The sequence below is a fragment of the Cyprinus carpio genome, chromosome A14, assembly GCF_018340385.1.
Source record: "Cyprinus carpio isolate SPL01 chromosome A14, ASM1834038v1, whole genome shotgun sequence".
NCBI classification, from domain to species: domain Eukaryota; kingdom Metazoa; phylum Chordata; class Actinopteri; order Cypriniformes; family Cyprinidae; genus Cyprinus; species Cyprinus carpio.
Window position 1 is genome coordinate 2744376 of NC_056585.1, and position 23241 is coordinate 2767616.

The 23241-nt window shown below is 32.1% G+C and overlaps 1 protein-coding gene across 1 annotated transcript in view; it reads right to left on the minus strand.

The window, feature by feature from the left end:
- Positions 1-15762, minus strand: part of LOC109065888 (protein diaphanous homolog 1) — a 77915-nt gene extending 62153 nt beyond the window's left edge. The window contains 13 exon segments of the mRNA XM_042769650.1: positions 855-970; positions 5653-5769; positions 6906-7024; positions 7835-7945; positions 8057-8162; positions 10094-10233; positions 10312-10381; positions 11336-11419; positions 11504-11634; positions 13042-13143; positions 13757-13918; positions 15618-15644; positions 15736-15762. Coding sequence (XP_042625584.1) covers positions 855-970; positions 5653-5769; positions 6906-7024; positions 7835-7945; positions 8057-8162; positions 10094-10233; positions 10312-10381; positions 11336-11419; positions 11504-11634; positions 13042-13143; positions 13757-13918; positions 15618-15644; positions 15736-15762 — 1312 coding nt within the window.
- Positions 15763-23241: the final 7479 nt, after the last annotated feature.

A 23241-nucleotide genomic window follows, 5' to 3' on the forward strand; every position in this document is an offset into this window, starting at 1 on the left:
TACGCAAACAAAATGTGAAGTACAAAGGAAATTACACAAGGAAGTTTGCAAGGAAGGAAATTTGAAAGCATGAACAGAAGTAGAGAGCAAAGTATGCATGGAAGTTCATATAGAATTAAGGAAGTATGACAGAAAGGATGGATGTAAGGAATGATGTTTGAAAGAAAGGTCAGAAGGAAGTAAAAAAGGAAGGATTGAAGTAAGGAAGGAAGTTCTGAAGTATAGAGCAAAGTATGCATGAAAGTTCATAAGGAAGTATGGAAGCATGGAAATATGGAAGTTAGTATGGAAAGAAAATTTGCAAGGAAGTTCAAAAGAAAAGATGAAAGGAAGAAGGAAGTTTGTAAATATTGAAGGTATTATGGAAGTTAGTTTTCAATTATATTTATTTAATAATTATATTTATATTCAATTATATTAATTATATATCTAATTATATTTATTCAATAAACAAAAATGGCTATAAGTACTCTACAGAAAACTGACAAATATGCATCACATTACATTTGTTAAATGTAGTTTATGTTAAAACTGTTAAAACATTTTTGCGATTCAAATACAAATCCTAGGTCTAAATATTTTTTGATTGAATCTGGAGAAACGTTTGGCCAAACATCAGACCCATACATCTAATGTGAGCCAAACCAGAGGCTGTCTCAGACAAAAACGACATGCTAATGACAAAATGATCTTATTTTGACTAAATCCTAAAGAGCTTGTTTGTGAGCACTGTCAATGTCACGCTGGATTATTCTGGATGGGATTTGAGATGTTCTGATGTTTTGTGGGAGATTCTGAATGCTGCCATCCAGTGGCTAAATGTGGCATTATAGTGTCTAGTGTGTGTCTCTTACCAATCAGATGGTCCACGTCCAGGTCAAACTTCCTGCATTTGAAGTCTGGATCACAGCCGTTCCGGTGCAGAACGATCTGAGCTGTACACTCATCGATGAGTTTATAGTACTGAGGCCTGAGTGACAGACAGAGACAGAGACGTCAATCTGTGTTCAACTAGCGTCAGTAAGGAGATTCTGAAGCTCAGAAAGAAGCCAAACAGAGATATTGAGCGGCGAGTTCATACAATAAAATAAGAGACTTTCATCACACTGTCTGGCACAGGGTCACACACACCAGCCGTCCATGATGACCTCCACTGACCTTTCAAAATGAGACACTATAGACAATCTTATCCATCAAAACTGGATTATGATGCCCGGAAATGCTGTCTAGGCAGGCAGCTAACTAGTTTTGAAACACAGCCCACATGAGATTGTGTATAAGTGTGTAGTGAGATGTCATTTTAATACATGTGCACTCAAAGAATATATGATTATTATTATGATTATTATAAGTATGTGAATGAAAATTTTCCATCATAGTTTTTAATACAAACAAACAAATAAACTTAATGTGATGCATATATGTCTGTCTTACATGAAACACTCAAAAAGAAATCAAAGCTGTTATTTTTTAGCTATATGCATCTATATTATTTAAATGATCATATTTTCAAAATGCATTTATTGAAATTGCTTAGAATCAGCACAAATCTTTGTGAAAACTTTTCTTCAGTTCAAAGACTCATAGATAACTAAAAATTTTCATTTTACTTGAAATAAAATAATGTTAACTCAAATCAAATACAAATGCATTTTATATCAGTAAATTTCAGAGGCAACATTTCTCATTTTCATTTATTTAACTTAAAATAACTAAAACAGAAATAGAATTTAATCAACACTAATATAGACATACATAAAAAAAAAAAAAAAACCAAATAACATAAAAAAAAAAATATTTAATAAGTTAAAATATATGTGACCAAAACAAATCGGTAAATATGAAAAAAAAAAAAAGCTGTGGAACAAACAATATTTAATAAGTTAAAATATATGTGACCGAAACAAATCGGTTTTATTGACAAATACATAAATCTAGTTATGTTTAAAACACATTGAGTTTATTAGTGCTGTTACAGAAATGGGACCTGTTTATTTGTGACTGGCAAAACTGGATCACATTAAGTTTATTAGTTCATTTATGGTATAATATTATGTGTAATCTGAAATGGATGGACATTAAAATGCATAAATCCTACATTTAGGTCTAAATATTTTTCGAGTATATGTGTGAAAGAGGTTTTAAAAAGCCGACACCTTTGTGTTTATGTGTGTGAGTCTGATATTTGAGAGGTTTTCCTCTGCCATCTTTAACTGGTGTGAAACAAACTCAATACGTTCTTCGTTGTCCACCAAGCTGTTTCTTTTTCCCTTTAATTGCCCTCTTTTCTCTCCCTCCCTCCCTCTCTGTCAAACCTGGGTTTCTTCGGTGGAGCGAGAGCGACTCCTAGTGTCCGTGTGAAAGTGCAGCCGCTCCTTTGCGTTTAACCAGGGGCTTTTACAGAAATCAGAATAATCCTAATTAATTCTCTGTCTTCAGTGATTAAAGTGGTGAAATGAGAGTTTGTTTGTGGGCAGACAGGCCGCTCGGGGATTTGAGCTGCAGTTATATTTGGAGGATAATTATATGCAGGCGTCGTCATTTTCTGCCGTGTGTCAGCACATTAATCGCTGAAGAGAACCTCGCATGAAACGATTCTGCTGATGGCAGCAGAGAACAACCTGCAAACCGCTCCATCTCACACTTCTGTACTCCGCTCCTTTCTCAAAACTCTCAGCTCTTGGCTCATTTACCTCCTTACGTGACGCTCATAACATTTATTTCACTTCTCTGCTCATATTTTGCAATTAAATGGTTAGTTCAGCTAAAATGTTTAATCATTCAATGTTCTCTATAAGGTATCATACTAAAAGTACAAAAAATACTTAAAAGTACAATAAAAGACTCATGCTCTATATTTCATGTCTTCAAGTCATACAACAGTTGTTATTCATTGATAATCAAATATCACTCATTTTGCCACATTCAAACTCGGCACAAATAGTCAAGCTTGTGAATAACTTATATTTGGGTCTGTTTCTCACTCAAAACTATCATAAGACCTGGATTACAGTCAAACAGGCGTTTGTTATACAGTTTCATGATACTTTTTGAAAGCTTTTTTGACGAGCTTAGACAAGTTTAGAATATAACTAGGCCTAAGTACTCCGTTTCTGCAGTATGTACCGTATACTGTGCACAATTTGTACAATTGTAAGTATTTATGAAAAACCCAAGAGATCTGCAACATATATTTGATAAAATCTTCACTCATTATTTGATCCGAGTTCTTTAGAGCTGCACAATTATTGAATTAATAAATGAATTTATTATATTATTTAATATGTATTTTATTTATTTATTTTTTAATAGAGATCATGATTCTCTTCTGAATAGACAACTAATATATATTATTTACTACAGGTTCTGATAACATTTTAATTGATGCAGCCTACTACTATATATATATAGAAACACACACACACACACACACACACACACACACACACACACACACACACACACACAGAGAGAGGCTCAGGACAGAAGCAGGCTCTCCAATTTCCTGCCTGTCGGATCACATTGAGCAGACAAGGAACAAGCAACAATTCTGACATCTTGTAAGCATTTACAAACCATCACACACACACACAAGCTCTTTCTCCATCTGTCCGTGTCTGTTCACACTCCCACCAGCTCTTCTCTGTTCTCTCTCTCTGTGTGTGAGTGTGTGTGTGTGTGTGTGTATGAAAGGCTGTCTAAGAGAGAATAAGAGTGTGTGTGTGGGTGACTTAAGATGTGCAGGTTAGAGAAACAGAAATGAAAGAAATGTGTCTTTTCTGGGCTGCAATCATTTCTCTGCCAGAAAACCTTTAAATGCACTGACATGTGTGTGTGTATGTGTACATGCTTGTGTGTCTGCTAGTTAATTGAAGCGGGGGTGTCATATAGTGGCTGGGTTCTTATTTAGAGCCGGTCGCCATCGGCAACCACATCCGCCTCCTGCTGTCCATCAATCAAACATCTCCTCGTCTCTAACTGCATCCATCTCTCTGTTTCCTTCCTTTATCCATAAAATCAAACTCATTCACGAGAATAACTACTATCCTCTTTTAAAGGGACAGTTCAGCAAAAAATAATCATTATGCCTCATTTTGTTCCAAACCTGTAAGACTTTTTTCTTTTGTGTTACATAAAAGGGAAACTGAATGTTTTCATGCTGTTATAATGAATAGAGACTGAGGTAAAAGCAAAGTAGTCCATATGACTCACGCAGTGACAACAGAAAATAAAAAAAAGAGTTATAATAACTGAAAATCTTCATCTCCAGAAGGTTTGATTGGATTGATCTGGTTTTTACTGACTCGGTGATCTACTTCACAATCAAATTAAATCAACCAATTCATTGAAAAGATCCAAATCAAACAAAAATACTTTTACAAATTGGACATCAGTACTTTGGAATGCATAGATTTTCTTTGAAAAACAGCTTAATGCTGGTCAGTTCCCCACATAAAGCAATCATATGACTTCTGAAGATGTTTAATATAGGATCTAAGTTGTATGTAATATTTTTATAGTGCTTTTGCATACTTTTTTGAAGCTTAAAAGTTTCTTTGTTCATTGTAATTGCATAAGAAACAAGTCTTTTTCTTCTTTTGTGTTCCACAGAAGTCAGTCATACAGGTTTGGAGCAACACAAGGGCTGTGGAAATGCATTGTTGTTTTTCTAACTAGAACTAAAACTATTAAAAATCATTTTCACTTATTAAAATAAAATAAAATTAAAACTTAATTTAGAAATGTTGCCTAACTAAAACAAGTTGAAATTGAAGCACAACAATGACTAAAACTGAATTTAAAATAAACACAATAGAAATATTTTAAATTAATAAAAATGCAAAAGCACATAAAATTACTACTTAACAGAAACAGAAAACTAAATCAAAATTTTAGTTAATTTTTATTACTTTTATTTTATATAATTTTAATTCCTAGTTTTTCTTACATTTTTAATTTTTAGTTCATTTAGTTTTATTTATTTTAGTACTTCAACAAATTAAAAGAAAACAAGAAATGTTGCCTTGGCAACTAGCTGAAATAATAATAATAATAATAATAATAATAATAATAATAATAAATACACATTTTCTTTGAATTCAAATAATGTTTAACTGTTTTATTTTAAGCAATGAAGATATTTCCTTATGGTTTTAGCTATCGATAATAACCCTGGTGAACAGCAGAATTTTTATGTTGCCTATGTAAAGTTCAGAATCAGTCACTTATAAGGGTTCAGTTTCATTTATTACATTGTCTATGTAGACAGCAGACAGATAGAGAGCTCACTGGACTTTAAAACAGAGCTTTTGTATTGTGGCCGACCCCTGTGCACTCTGTCAGTATTTTTTTTTTTTTATTCAATTACATTTTTTCTTCCATTCTTTCACATGTCCAAACTTTGGACAGGTGTTTTTCTTGCTTTGCAACCACACAATAACCTCACGTTCTGCTATTTTATATAACCGGAGAGCGGCTGACAGCTGTAACCTCAGTGACTGACAGTCAAATAACCTCTCATATGCAAGTCAGCGATGTGACAGCCAAGATGTCAAGCACAGTTTCATCAATACAGCACGCATCGACAGCATCAACTCGAAATTTTAAGAGCAGGTGAAAGGTCACTGTAGGGTGAAGGGTGAGCGCTCATACCTGGACATGTAGTCGTTTCGCACCAGCAGCAGGTGCTGCAGCAGAGACAGGAAGAGAGGTTCAGCTTTAGAGTCCTTCACTGTGTTCATCAAGATCTGGAAGACTTCAGTCATATCAGTGACACAGAGTTAAAGAACGACAACAAAAACTCAGAAAATACATCTGTCCAGTGTTCCTGTTATTGGTAAATAAAACTAATCCTATTTAAAAAAAAATAAATTAAAAATTCCTACTAGACAATGCAGAAATAAAAATAAAACATTTGATGAAATATTTAAACTAAATGATAATTAGAAATGCTTCCTGGGATATTAAGTTAATTTTCTGCTGAAGTAGTGAAATCATTTAAAAATCTAAAACTAAATTAAAAATAAACAAAACATTTAAAAATAAATAAATAAATAAAAAAAATAAAAAAACACATTTTAAAAATGGCAAATGACCATAAAACTACTACAAATAAAAAACACAAACTTATTCAGAATTGCAATAAAAGCTTATTATTTACAGTAAATAAGACTAAAATAACACCTACAGTGAATATTATATGAATAGTACATTTCATTCAGCTCCACTGTGATCATTTCTAAAAATATAAAATGATGCACCTTTCAAATAAATGTTTCAATTAAACTGAATGATTGATTTAGGCTGGTTTTGACAAACACACAAAATCCAGCCTAGAATTTCTGACGCCACCTGGTGGACAAAATATGAAAATAAGACTTAAAAATCTATTCTAAAAAAGGCCATATTCTGCACTTCTTTATAACTATTCTTCATAGTCCATTTTCAATGTTAATTGAGGCTTCTTCCACAAAAACACTAATAATTTAGATTTTCATTGCCATTTACTCTCACTGACTATTGTTGATTTTTTTATTATTATTATTACTGTGCATTCTAAATGTAAATGACCTCTGTTATGAAATGTCTTCACATGGTAAAATATTATTATTATTTTTTAAGATTGAGGCAAAATCCGGGGGTTTTATTTATTTATTATTATTATTATTTTTGTGATCTGACCCTCTATAGAGTGTAAACTATGACGCTCTGTGATCTGAAGGATCGTCTCAGCTTGAAATAATGATTTTGCACTTTTGAGACACCTGGTGGCCAGTTTCTGAACTACAATCACATGCAGGAAAACAAAATCTACAAAGTAAATAAGTCAACAAAGCCCAGCGTTGAACCCAGGGCTCTTCAAAAATCATCTCAGACAGATGATTAAAGTCAGCAGTGAAGGATATTCCATCTCAAGACGGACATCGTCCAACCGTGAGCGAAGATCTTCAGAGTCTTCATCAGCCTGCTCTTCAAAAACCTGCAACTGAACCTTGAGTTCCTCGTTCTCAATCGACCTCACCTCCTACACACACACAGATAAAAAAAAAAAAAGAAATTAAGTCAAACTGAAACTTTGATTTTGCCATTATATAAATCAGTGATGAGTTAGTAACAAGATGTGATGAACTAATTATATAGTGTGTATACATACTGTTATTTTAGTATAATTGAGATACTATTATAGATTTTCTTAATATTTAGAATTTTAATTTTTATATTTTCAGTTTTAATTTTAATTTTAAAGTTTTAGTAATTTAGTTGTGTGCTATTGCCATATTTATTCGTCTTCTTAAGTCTACATAGTTTTTTTTTTTTTTAAGTTTGGTTTCATAGCAATATTACTAAAACATTAAAGGGATAGTTCACCCAAAAATGAAAATGATTTCATTAATTACTCAACCTCATGCCGTTAGGGGTTTGTAACGACATGAGGTTGAGTAATTAATGACAGGATTTTCATTTTTGGGTGAACTATCCCTTTAACTAAAATTAAAATGAAAAATAGAGAAACAAAAACTAATTCAAAATATTATAAACTTCAATACTATCTCGATGCTAAAATAAAACTGGTCACATGATTCATTCTACAAAACCAATTCATGAATTCATTTGAGTGACTCAAAAGTGTTTCAGTACATTTCAAAAGTGTACATACATCTAACATTAGATAAGTACTACAGTAATGCAAATATATTCATTTAAATTAGAGTTCTTGTGATATTTTGTAAAGATAATATTGCTATTAATTTTGTAACTTTTTAAATATAGTCGCATTCACTGCATATTAGTTTTTGGTGTGCTATGTTTGTCTAGTAAGTGTGTGTGTCCGGACCTTCAGCTGGTTTTTGAGACCCAGTCTCATGAGCTCTGATCTCAGGTGGATCCTGAAGTCCAGCTCCTCCACTCGACTGATGAGAGCGTTGATCAGCTGCATACAGCCGGCCTGCTCACACACACACACACCACACACACACACACACACACACACACACAACATCAGGGAAAGGACTTCACATCAGCAGCCTGTGTTCTCGGTCACGTGTGAGTGTTTTACCTTGAGCGTGATGGAGTTTTTATGCATGCCGGACAGCAGCGGCTGGAACCTCTCAATCTCCTGCTCTTCAGCCTGTTCAGTGATGCACTCCAGAACTCGCTCGTGCCTGAAACACACACAGTCCATCATCTTACACTTCTTAAAATGACTTTGTGGATCATTTGAATTGTCATCTGTTAAGGTTTGTCTTGCACAACATCTTCCAAACTTCCCGCTCTGTTATAGCACTTACAGTGCACAGCATAAATGAGGACACCCCCTCTAAAACTTAAATTCAGCAATTACTCTTTACTTAGAAGACATGTTAGGGTTCTTTGGAGATATAATGTTCCAACAAGCCTGCTTGATCAATTACCAAAGAAGAATGCCAAAATTATTCAGCAAAATAAGATCTTCTTATCAAAGTGATAAAACTTTGTGTTGCAAAAATGAGTACACCCTCCTGAAAGTTACTAAATAAAACAAAACAAAAAAAGTGTATAGGTTTAAGGCTATTTTTGATCAACGGGTAAGAATATTAAACCAAAACTTTTGAAGACAAGTAATTTCCTGACAATTAAAAGTGTTATATAGCCCACTGAATCATACTCAGATTTAATGCTGGCAGCAGTGGAACCGCTTGGGAGAGAACTGCCAGGTGACTTATTTCTTAGCATAAAAGAGGACAATGGTACAAGAGGAATACCAAATTATTGTTTTAATTGTGAAAATATAGCAGAAGTAGCACTGATATTCAAAAACAATGGACTTGTGATAAGGCTCCTGAAATAATCAGGTCTTCACTTTAAGTTTACATTTAGAGATGAGTGAACTTTTGCTAGAAAAAGAGCAGGAGAAATAACATGCAAGTGTCTCAGAGCCAGCTAAAGCTATGAAAACAGTGACACTTTATCTCACATAGTATGACGCAGCCTGCAGAAGTGACATGCATGGTTGCTGTCACCACTAGAATTACCTACTGTACCCGAAGCAAAATAAAATAAACTCATTTAACCTCTTCCAGGGCCCATATTTACTAAATAGAGACTTCATGAATTCACACACTACTGTGAGATGTAATACAAGAACTTGAAACAGAAGATGCTACCCTCTCCTCATTCCCTGCATTACTGGGCATTTTTTCAGCATGACAATGAAGATATTCATTCTCCCAAGGTGAAAACCCTTCAGTGGACATGTATTTCACTCAATCTTGACACTCTTGAGCAGCTGTGGGGGATTCTGTAGAGACGAGCTGAGTAAAACTCCCCATTTAAGACCAGAGCATTTAAGGAGGTCATCCTTTAGGATTTAAACAGGACAGATGTGGCAATTTGGCATGAACTTGTACACTCTGTGCCAAGAAGGGTCAGAACAGTATACTTTAAGTTCTGGAGGACGTACTAAGTACTAGAAATATTATACATTTGCTGAATTAAATCTAGGATGTACTCATTTCTGCAATCCTTCACTTAACAAAATTGGCTAATTAACGTATCTTACAGAAAAAACTGGCATATATTTTGTTGTTTTTATTAAGTATATGTTTAATAAGTTAAAATTTTGCCATCTTTCCATTAATTATGTTAGTGATCATTATATTTAGTCAGAGGGGATGCAGTCATTTATGCTGTGCACTGTATATCTAATTTGTTTTCATCTTTTTACTTGTGAAATGACTGGCTTTGTTGTTTTTCTATTTTTTTTTTATGTCTTAATATTTAATTTTCTCATTTTATTTTTAGTTTAGGTGTTAATTTTGTGTGTGCATTTTTTCCTTGATTGTTAAATTTCTGTATAACTTTAATTCTTAGTAATTATAGTATATAAAGTTATTTCCGTATTTTCATGATGTTTCATAATGTCTAATATTTGCATTTAATTTTATTTCATCTTTACTTCAAATACCAAAAACAATGTGAAAGTGTGAAAGAGACAACATGATTTCTGTTCTTGGGTGTCTAATTGGCACTTGATGAGCTTGTGTGGCTATTGAAATGTGATTTGAATACACTGTCGAGTATGTGAACACAGCTTCTGCTTCAGCTTCACACTCACGTGTTTCCTGGACGCTCGAGGATACAGATAGCAGACAGCAGTTTGACTACATCCACCATCATGTGCGGGACTTTTGGATTGATGGATCGGACGAGGAGAGGGATTCCGTCTTCTGACGTCAGCATGGCATTAAGGCCGTGCTGAGAGAGACAGAAAGAGAGACGTTAATAACAGCTCCCACAGACTATATTACAGTATGAGCTCAGAACTGCTCTGACCTTGTTGTTCATGAAGGCTTTGAGACATCGAATGATCTCATGTTGACATTTAACACCAATCCCAGCATTCCTGTGAAAACCAGAGAGTGAGAGAGACAAATTACATCATCATGTTCTTGAGATGCATCTTAAAAGCATGGATAGTTGAGATCCTGGATGCTGATTGGCCGATACATTAACATATTAGTATAAAAACACTACCCTATTAATCCTACTGTATTTTATCTGATGAGCAAATTTTTAAAGCCACTAAATAATCAACATTATCAAAAACACCTGTTCCTCATGTACATACTATGTACTTATTATAGTAATTACAATAACTATCTAATACCTAGATATATAGATATATATATATATATATATATATATATAATTACACAAACATACACCTTCAGTTCTTGGGCCTTGAATAAAATTGAGGTGTTTTTTTCCTTCATATTCTCACTATATCATGCTATATGAGCCGTAAAAGCTGGATGTATCAGATAAGATACTCAAAAAACACATGTTTGATTTGTTTTAATATTTTGTCTAAAGGATCAAGAAACCATTCATTTAAAAATAAACAGATTTTTTATAAACAGAAGCCTTTAGTTATAACTATATTTACAGTGGGATCTTAAGTTTATATTACAGCTCGAAATGTGAATGTGAAATATTGTTTAAAGTAGTTAAGTAGTAGTTAAAACAAAGTAGTTAAAACTTTCCCTCAATTAAGAATCGGTGGCACTTTATTTTACAGTCCTGTTCCTCATGTACATACTATGTACTTATTATAGTAATTACAATAACTATCTAATACCTAGGTACTAACCCAGAACCTACCCCTAAACCTAACCCTAACCCATGTAGTTACCTTGTATTACCAGAACTTTCTTAGATAAATACACTGTAAGTACACTATAAGTACATGTAAGTACACGTACTGTAAAATAAAGTGCAACCAAAGAATCTCTCTTATATAAAGTAAGATCTAGAACATGAACGTGTGTGTGTTGCTGTTACTGTATTTATGTCATACAAAGGTTCTTCTCTCTCATCTTGGAGTTTCCTGAGGAACGTCAGAAGCAAAGCCAAACCCTCGGCTCCAAACGTCTGGACCCAACTGAAACACACATACAATGATCAGCTGATATTAGACACATAGAAACGCTTCAATGCAAGTGTAAGTGTGTGTGTGTGTGTGTACCTGACGGGGTTGTTGTTCAATGACACACGCAGTGACTCCAGGCAGCTCAGTAACTGTGTGTCTCTCAGATCGGTCTTCAGTTCCTGGATATACATCAATGCTGACTTGGAGCTCTCCTTCTGACTCTTACCCTAAACACACAGAGGGACAAAGGAGTTTACGATATGATCAGGTCACTCAACTGTAATTACGCCACAAAGCCTCACATTAATACTGCTGATTAAACCTTTACATGGCAAGCAGTACTTTTCGCTTGTTTTTGCTCTTTTTTTTTTTTAGCAGAAAAAAACTCGGAATATATATACGATTTTTTTTTTTTTTTTTTTTGACTGCTTATCTTTTATATACACTACCATTCGAAACTTTGGAGTTAGTAAGGTTTGTAATGCTTTCAAAAGAAGTCTCTTCTACTCCCTAAAGCTGCATTTATTTGATCAAAAATACAGTAAAACAGTAATATTGTGAAATATTATTACAATTTAAAATAACTGTTTTCTATGCAAATGTATTGTAAAATGTAATTTATTCCTGTGATAAAAGCTGAAATTTCAGCATCATTACTCCAGTTTTCAGTGTCACATGATCCTTCAGAAATCATTCTAATATACTGATGCTCAAGAAACATTTCAATTATTATTATCAATGCTGAAAACAGTTGTGCTGCTTCATATTTTTGTGGATAATTTTTTTCAGGGCTGAAAGTTCAAAAGAACAGCATGTATATGAAACAGAAATTTTTAGCAACATCTGTAATGTTTAACTGTCCCTTTAAATAAAAGTAAAATGTCTTTAAAAAACAAAAACAAAAGTATAGTACAATTAGACACTTTACTGTTCATCACAAATTTACACTGATCAATATCATATTTCTGCATCTAAGTACTCCAGAACATCTTGCCCAACAGACCTCCATTATAAATGTATTACTGTAAATGTGCTTTTATGCTTAAATATAAAAATAATAAAAACAATAATGTTATTTAATAAATTAAAAGATCTGCGAAACAGCGTTCATGCAAATAACTGTTTATTGCATCTGAAATTAGGCAAACAAAATTAAAGAAAAAAAAAAAAAGGAATTTAAATAAATGTGTCCTGATATTATTTTATCTGTATTGGTCTGACTGAGAGTCAAGTATTTGACAAGTAAAAAAATAAATAAATAATAATAATTAATTAATTAAAAATGATCCTAGTAAAACTATTTCAAACTAGTCCTGTGGCAATAGAATGAAATGTCAGCGCTAAGAGAGCAGATTATGATGCAGCAGTGTCCTCTCTGACATCTGTAGAGAAATCTGAACCACATCCTGTGTGTGTGACAGGAAGAGCGTGAAACCGCCACAGGAAGAGCACCTGATCATCTTCATCACCTTTGAGATTCACTGATGGATTCAAATTCAAAGCCACGACTGAAAGAGTGTGTGTGTTTACAGCAGTAGATGGGCATAACTTATTACAAGATGATATACACATAAATCACTTAATTATGAAATAAACAATTGAAACGAAACTAAAAGGCTGGACAGTGTTCTTACAGCATTGGAGGTGTGCAGGTACTGAGACACCATCTCTCTCTTGATGATGATATCCTTCTTCCTCAGCGGCTGCTGCTTCTCCTCATTCAGGTTCATATCCACCTGCACACATACACATGCAAAAATATATAATTAAAACCCATACACTAAAAACAACATCAAAAATATATAATTAAAAATAATAATATTCAATTCATATTATTCCTTTCATTTCATTTTTTTTTATATCCCCAAAGTATGTGTGCTTATCATGAATGTTATGAACGTATAATGTATATATATTTAAATGAATTTATTGTCAGCATGAAATAATTAATTGTTTTTAATTCATATTACACTTTATTTTTATTTTTCTGTTTCATGAATATATATTTGTATGATATTTTTATGATACGCCAAAAAGTGTTGACCCCCAATAACTGTTAGGTATATTTTAAACCAGGCAGAAAAACATGCACACACTTAAACGTGTCAGAAATTAAATATTATTAAATATTATAACCTAACTCTAATCCAAACCATAATCCTAACAGAAAACTTTCTGCATTTTTACAATACTACAAAGTCTTTCCTTAGTGATTTTACAAATGGGAATGGGCCCAAAATAAGGTTCATGGAGATCTTGTCAGGTTTAGCTCACTTATGGGTACAAGTTTGTTCCCAAAATATGGTTGAGCAGGTCCAAACACAAACACACACACACACACACACTCACCAGCATCTGCTCAAACAGCTCCAGCACAGACTCGTCCGACAGCTCGTTCAGCGAGGCGCTCTGGGACGGCACTTCATACTGGGTGGCTAATGAGTGTCTGTTTCCCATCGTGGCTCCCTTCTCCTTCTCCTTCTTCGTCCGCATGCTGGTGAAGCGCTCCAGCTGACACAGGGTCAAAAGTCAAAGGTCAAAGCTCAGACAGGCCACAGCAAAAACACACAGGAAGATTTCACACTCTGCATCTTGTTAATCACTGCATGTTCAGAATGATATACTAACATCCTACATGCACAGTTTGTGAATTTTTAATATGCATAGGCTCAAATGTCCTACTGGCAAAGATGCATAATATAACCAGAACTCACTAAATCCCAGAACGCAATGTGCAGGGAATAGTACGCTAGTATTTCATTCTGGACAGAGAAACAGAGTTTAATTGACAGAACATGCTTTGCTGGGAACAGTAAACTGATATCATCTCAGATTTAATTATCTTTATATTTTTATCTCATCAAGTCTGTCAATCAACAAGAACAAAGGCATCTAAGGAAATTCCAGATCAATCCTGTAATCCGGCTCTTCTAAGGAATCTTTTCAAGTCGAGACGAGACATGGCACTGTTTTCAATTTAAAAAAAAAAAAAAAAAAAAAAAAAAAAAACTTTTGATTGATTGACAAAAATGGACTGCAACCAAGTAAAAATTATATTACATTATCCTCCACCATTTTAATAATTTTCTAAATGTAAACACTATTTACATCTGTAAATTGTATTCAAATATATTTTTTATAAACAACAATGTATCATAAATATTTTGTTTAATCATATTAAAAAAATGTATTCATTCCTAAAATAAATTAATAGATAAAAAAAAACTCTTATATAATATATATATATATATATATATATCTATATATATATATATATAATATATATATATAATAGATATAAAAAAATTCTAAAACTATATATATATATATATATATATATATATATATATATATATATATATGATATATATTATTATGAAAAAATTTATAATATATATACATATATATATATATATATATATCACAACACACACACACACACACACACACACACACACACACATATATATATTTAATAAATTAAATTAATCTAAATAATCAATTTTGGGCAAAGAAAAACTTTTACTGAAAAAAAAAAGTAATTCAGTAACTAAAATAAATAAGTAATTGAAGTTTAAAAAGTAAATTAGTAAAGAAATTGCAAGAAAAGAAATATAGTTCGTAAATAAAGCAAGTTAATAAGTTAATTAATGAATCCTCATATTATTTCATCTGTAAAAAAAAATATTTGAAACTATATTCTGCTCAATATTTATATTCTTAGCAGCTGTTCTCTTATTTTACTAATTCTTGTGTAGATGTACTTCATTTCATGATCCTGCTGACACAAATATGAATTCATAGCCATTTGGTTTCATGAAAACTCTTCAAACACAAACGTGAGTGTGATCCATGCATGAGTGACGTCACAGGCTTCCTCTCGCGGTGACAGGAGTGAGTGTGTGTGTGTGTGTGTGTGTGTGTGTGTGTGTGTGTGTGAGAGAGAGTGTCACTGAACGCTGACGTCAGATCAGTTTCTGCAGTCAGCAGCACGGGACACAGAAACACTGATCTGAGGTCAGCTGTGATCAGACGGGCGACGGCGGACGCCAGGAAAAGTGTGCGCTACAGACACACGGTGAGGGGTGAAAGGTTGAAGGTCATGGGGACAGTGGCCGGTGATGTTGTCAGTGGCGTTACATGGAGGTGAGGGGACAGAGAGACGGGGGAAGAGTGCTAAAACACACACAACACATGCGTGTGCACCTACCTCATCAGGAATCAGCCGTTTGAGAGTCTGTACAGGAGCAGGAAAGAGAAAAATCAACCCTTAATACAGAGAAAGACAACCAAACTGTCAGAGAGAGAGAAAACAGCTGGGAAAGAACCCAATAGAAAGAGGACGGGAAAGGCATCATGGGCCAGAAACTAATCAGAAGCTATCAGAATTTCAAAACTATACAATATGATTTTGGTAGTATAGAGTTTAAGACAGAAAAAAAAAAAATAATAATAATCTAACTTTTTTATAATATAAATAATCAAAGACATTTTCATTTCACATTTTCTAAACACTAGAAACTGCTGCTGTTAAAAAGAGAGGAAAAAAAATCTCTGAAAAAAAAATGGAGAAAAAAAGATTGTGATTTAAAATGTGATAATAATAATGATAATAATAATAATAATAATCAAATAGTAATAATAATAATAATAATAAAAGCTTTCTGTGCTTGTTTGCAAGTCAGCACAATTTGTCAAAAATTTTGTGATTATATATTAATATGGCCATATTATTTTAAAACTATTACATTTACTACAAAAATAAAGGCAACATTACATCATTATTAATATTTATGACATTGATATTTATACATTATTGACAAATACTATACTATAACATTACTAAAATAAAAATGGAGTATAAGAAATTATTTTATTAATAATAAAATAATAACTTTGAAATGACAAAATTAATATTTATGATTGTATTACTGTAGTTTTATATTGACAAAAAAAACAGTATGACATAAAATACATAAATAATAATATTTTATTTTACATTACAACTTTTACAAATTACAAAGCTAATATTTATGGCTTTCTTAATTTCTTAATTTCCAAATGTTACACATTTAAAACACTGAGCATTATTTTATTTTTTTTGTTAACCAAAATTGCAGTATATTTATTAAATTAAATCACAGCCTTTGTGATCTGATTACCACACCAAGCCATATCTAAATAAAACAAAACAATATAGTAGTAATAGTAATATTTATTATCTTATATCATTAAAAAAATTATACTATATATTATATACAAATACTATACATTATATTTTAAGTATTTAAAGAACAAAATATTTAAGAAGATTTAAGAAAAATTATATATTTTTTCTTAAACATTGAAATTTTATTTTGACAGAAAACCGAAGTATGTATATATATATATATATATACATATTTTTATTTTATAAATTTTATAATTTATAATGCCATTTTATAATTGCAACAAGACATATCACGTGTCCGGGTTTATTAATCAAGCAGCTCTAATGTAAATTACTGTGTGATGATAATCTGAAATTAATCAATGTTGCACAAGCATAATCCCGCCACACGAGGGCAGTGCAGCTCAGGAAAACACACATCCAGCGCATCACTTCCTCCCAGAATATCTTACAGCCCAAACAAAACAATGAAGATTCTCCAAATGTTACTTCAGAAATCTGTGAGTGACAGGATGGAATGTGATAAGAGACCACGACCCTTTGACCTCACAAAACAAAACCAGCAGAGATCCATCATCTCCTGTGCCACAGATATGCGGATAACTTTGTCACAGGTATCTGTACATCAGAACTTCATAATCGCCACAGAGAGATAAAAAAAAAAAAATACAAATAATCAAAAATTTCAAAATATCAATTCTATTATGCTTTATTGGCATGATAAATAAATAAATAAATAATAATATTTATATATATATATATATATTTATATATATATAATATATATATATATATATATATATATATGATTATATACTATACATATAGTATACATCAATAATGTATGTATATGTAGTAGGTATATATATGTATGTATATGTATATGAAATAGATATATATATATATATGGGTATAATATATCATCTAAACCGATATCATATATAAATATATCCATATATGTTGTGTATATATAATATCAATACTATATATATATATAAATATAGATATAATCTATATAACAGACTCATATCTATATATCCTATATATAGATACATCTTCCCATTAAATACTACAACCTGTTTGTGTGTGTGTGTGTGTCATGTATATATATATCGCTATATGATAATATATATATAATATCTAAACTACATAAAATCAAGATGCTCGCTATATATCTATTGTAATGTCTTTACAAAACTGATACATTTATTGAAAAAATCATGACTTTGGGAGGGTAGCAATTATCACCCTTAATAAACACTTAAAAAGTATGGTCGACAAAATATCATTACCCATGCAAACAATCTTACAAGATAACTTAGTGCACAGTTGGTTACAGTATTTACTTTCCTTTTTACAACATCATCACCTAAGAAAATATAAATAACTAAAATATAATACACTTCCTTAATATACACCCTCAGAATATGATAATCTAATTAAATCAGAAATCCAATATAATAATCATATAAAAAATACATAAATATAAAAAATTAATAGAGTTCTCCAACATCTGTAATCAGAATCTCTCATATAAATATCCTATCCTTATAACCCCAACTCTATTCATCCCCCTATATTATATCCATAATCCAACATAAACTATAAAGGTGATAAGAGGACACGACCTTTGACCTCACAAAACCAAAAACCACAGAGATCATATATTTTTTCTTAAACATTGAAATTTATTTTGACAGAAAACCGAAGTGATGATATATATAGATATAATCTAATTATATATGATAATATATAGATAATATATATTTTTTTTATTTGTATTTTATAAATTTTATAATTTATAATGCCATTTTATAATTGCAACCAGACATATCAACGTTCCGGGTTTATTAATCAAGCAGCTCTAATGTAAATTACTGTGTGATGATAATCTGAAATTAATCAATGTTGCACAAGCATAATCCCGCCACACGAGGGCAGTGCAGCTCAGGAAACACACGTCAGCGCATCACTTCCTCCCAGAATATCTTACAGCCCAAACAAAACAATGCAGATTCTCCAAATGTTACTTCAGAATCTGTGAGTGACAGGATGGAATGTGGTAAGAGACACGACCTTTGACCTCACAAAACAAAACCAGCAGAGATCACATCTCCTGTGCCACAGATATGCGGATAACTTTGTCACAGGTATCTGTACATCAGAACTTCATATTGCCACAGAGAGATAAAAAAAAAATAAAAAAAAAAAATTTCAAAATATCAATTCTATTAGCTTTATTGGCATGATAAATAAATAAATAAATAAATAATAATATTATATATATATATATATATATATATTATATATATATTATATATGTATATTATATATATACATACATAACATACATATATGTATTGTAATTATATGTATATATATTATGTCTATGTATATGATATATATATATATATATATATGTATATGTATATATATATATATATATATATCTTATGTATGTGTGTATATATATAATACTATATATTTATATATATATATTATATAGTATATATGCTATAGATAGTATATATTATAATATATTCCTTAAATATATACATGTTTGTGTGTGTGTGTGTGTGTATGGTATATATATATTCATATATGATTTATATTATACATAAATAAATAAAAAAAATATGCTATATATCTACATTGTAATGTCTTTACAAAACTGATAATTTATTGAAAAAATGACTTTGGAGGTGTAGCAGATTCCTCCTTCAATAACACTTAAAAAGTAGTGGTCAAAAATATGATTACCAATGCACACAAACTTCCAAGATTACTTAGTGCCCAGTTGGTTACAGTATTTACTTCCTTTTTATTAACATAATTCTAAAATATTTATTTATTTGCGAAAAATACCGTAATAGGATTACAGAATCAATAAGTTGTCTTCTAAAGTAGCCTATTTTTAGTTTACACATTTTTAAATTAATTTTAAATTAATTTCAAATTCCTTAAATATTAATTAAATAAAAATATATAATATTAATGAAATTATATATCGGCTTATATATATATATGTGTGTGTGTGTGTGTGTGTGTGGGTGACGTGAGCTGATGGGTGGATGTGTGTGTGTGTGTGTGTGTGTGTGTGTGTGTGTGTGGGCTTTATATCGGCCACCCTGCTCTCTAAGATATCTGCATCAGCTGTCAAAAAAACTATATCGGTCGACCTCTATCAAAAACATCCCAGGATGCACCTCATGAAGTTGATTAAAAGCAGAGAAGAGGCTGAACACATCAGTGGTGAAACATCTTAATGACCTCACACATCAGATTAATGTTAATAAGTCACCCAAACACACACACGTGGATGACGGGGTGTGTGTGTCTGAAAGTACCTGCATTTCTCCTTCCTTCTAAAAATAGACAAGATATGAGCATTTTTCATGTGTGTCTCTGTGTGTGTGTGTGTATGTTTGCTTGGTTTCCATGGAGACAAAATTTCAGTTTGCTGACTGAAGCTTGGGGGATGTGTGTGAGTGTGTGTGTGTGTGTGTGTGTGTGTGTGTGTGTGTGTGTGTGTGTGAGTGTGTGTGTTCAAATTATGTCATAATTCGGGCCCCACCAGACACGCCCGTTAAAGTATGACAAGCCACTTCCTGCACAAAGTGCTCACAGGAAGTGTCACAAAGAAAGACACACATGCAAAACTGCATTAAGAGCACACACAACACACACACACACACACACACAAGTTGAGCATTGTTTCCGTCTATATAGGGAACAAAACAGCAGGATAATATAATTTAATAAGTCAGAAAGTTGAATTTGTCCATGAGTATAAGTGATAGTCTGATGTTACTGATCTTAATATAAACTCACTAATACAGTGAATGTCAGAAAAAAGACCATGATGCTCTACACTGCCATATAAAACAAACAAACAAAAGCATTAAATAATATTTAACTGTATGGAGAAAATGAAGATTGGTGCCAGTAAGATTTCTCTCATGCTCTCCAAGGCTGCATTTATTTGACAAAAATACACTTAAACTAATAATTACTACCAAAATGATTAAAAAAACTTCAAACTTGCATAATGCATCCATTTTAGATTACAATAATGAGTTTCAGGGTGAAATGTATTTAATTGTCAAGAAGATAGGCACAAAAAAAAAAAAAAAAAAAAAAACAGTTAATAGGTCATAAATTTCTTTATACAAAATATAATTTATTTTTCTCTTTTTTTTCTGTGTAGAAATATGACCTTGACGAGTCAGATTTATCCTTACAGTTCTCCATCATCAAGCAGTCAATCAGTCAGCATCCTGACATAAAACAAACTAATGAATGAAGAGAACGATGACAAAACACACAACACTAAAGAGAAAAACAAGAGTGACTGACACCTTCAGAACAACTGTACAGTAGCCTAACAGTGTGAGTGACTCCACATGTCAACAGGAAGTCCTTTAAGTTTAATTAGTCTGCTTCCTCTGCTCGCAGTAACATGCTTTCTGTGATAACGCTTGGCTGGATGACACGCGTGAATAAGCACCTGCTGCTACACACACACAATGGACTGACCCTCGGCGAGGAGCTTCTGATGACAGGACCTCATTCAAGACCTTTCGTTTAGACAACAGCACAAACCGATTCCTTCAAAACTAAATGAACAACAATTCCTGTCACCCCTCGATGCCCAGCGTAACCCAGCAACCCTGTTTGGGAGGTGGTTAATGAGGTTACCAGGACAATCATAAAACTGCATGAAGGCTGTGCATCCCATAGCAATGGGACTGTTTTTTGGGGGAGGGGTTTATCACTCAAGAAACAAACAATAATGAAAAATTATACAGATACAACAACACAGAACTGAACTTTCATTTCCATGCAGAAACAACACGGGATTATTAGAGTTAACTGAAATAAAAACTTTTAAAACTTTTTTTTTTCTTTGAATTGACTGAAAATAACTATTTAAAAAAAAAAAAAAAAATTTTAAAATCCATTTTAATTTTAGATTTTTTTTTTCATTTTAATAAAAATAATGATACATTTATATTATATAATGACATTATTAATGTATATGTATCATTATCATCAAAATAAAATATTATTAAAAAATGATACATTTATAATTTTTATTACTAATAAAGTTTTTTTTTTATTTTTATTTTTTTTTATTATTATCATTAGTTGTTAGAGTATAACAAGGTTTTTCATCATGTTTTGTCCAAGCATTGAATTAATGTTTTTTTTGTTTTCGTTAACTATAATAATCCTGTTTCAAAGGGGTCATGAACATTAGCTAGGCTAAAAATAAAAGCAGAACATCAGTGTGTGATCAGTTTGATAAGGGTGAAAATGAGTCTAAATTCCCTCTGTTGACTTTGACAGGAAAAGGAAGTGATATCAGAGGCGTATAATTAAATAATGACCATATAATGATGTGTGGGAAAGAGCTCATGCTAGAGACCGGTAATGAAAACAAAAGCATCCCTCAAACAATCCCAATCCACATTACAAGGCCCTAATGTCTAACTTTTAAATGTTTCTCCCACAATATTGACTCAGGGCGTTTCTCGAGCTTCTGCAAAAGCAAACCGCAACACATGATCAAGTCTGTGTGTGTGTGTGTGTGTGTGTGTGTGTGTGTGTGTGTGTGTGTGTGTGTGTGTGTGTGTGTACGCACTCATTTGAATGACAGTTGGGGACAGAAATATGCTTTCAGTGCATCAGACGTTGCACAATGTCGCAGAAGCACACACAAACCCAGTGTTTGTTCACATTCACAGCTGAAAAATGTTGCTGTTCACACCACACTTGAGTTAAACTGACTAGCTTTATGAGTAGCATGACAATATTTCAGCTGGTCTATATAATAATAATTTTCTTCTGGCAAAATATATAATTTTTATGATAAAACAATACATCACTGTTTCTATTTCAAACTATAGTGCATATAAATGATCTGAGCTGAGGCAATCAAACAGCATCCAAGTCAACAAATCAGTTTGTTGGGATTGTTTTCCTTAACGGATATAGTGTCGCTTTCAGTTAGAATTATAACTTGATTTTCTGTGATAAAGCAGCTCTCCAGTCTGGAGCTAGCTAACGATACAATCTATTTATTAGTGGGAAAAAAAGATTTCATTAACGTTTTAGTTTGGTTTGATCTAGCTTAGGACTGTTTTGAATATCATAACCCTATAAGGTATTTTAAGAGAGATTATGTTGTGAATAAAATGTTTAGCCAAAAATAAAACTTCCTATTACTTACCTTTATTTTGTTTCTTGTACATATGACTTACAATAAGAGATGTTAATAGGCAGAATGATTTGTCATTCAGCTTCTTTCTCATATAGCTGATTTAATGGCGAATAAGAGAGCTTCTCTCTCATTTTATTTCGTGTGCAAAATATATTTGTATAAATTAACTGTATTATTGTAATTACATAATATGACTTTCAAAAGCGGGAGTAATTACCTTAATTTATTTGTTAGAATATGTATAATTTAACTAATTGCAAAAGCTGAATAATCAATAAATGTCTAATGATTAATCAGTTAAATAATCAATGATTAGTCGATTAATCGGTCTAATAATTGTTAGATTAATTGATTATCAAAATAATCATTTGTTGCAGCCCTACATCTGATCACAACAAACTCATGCAGAAATGTGCATCTTGTTGCTAGGAGACACGTGAC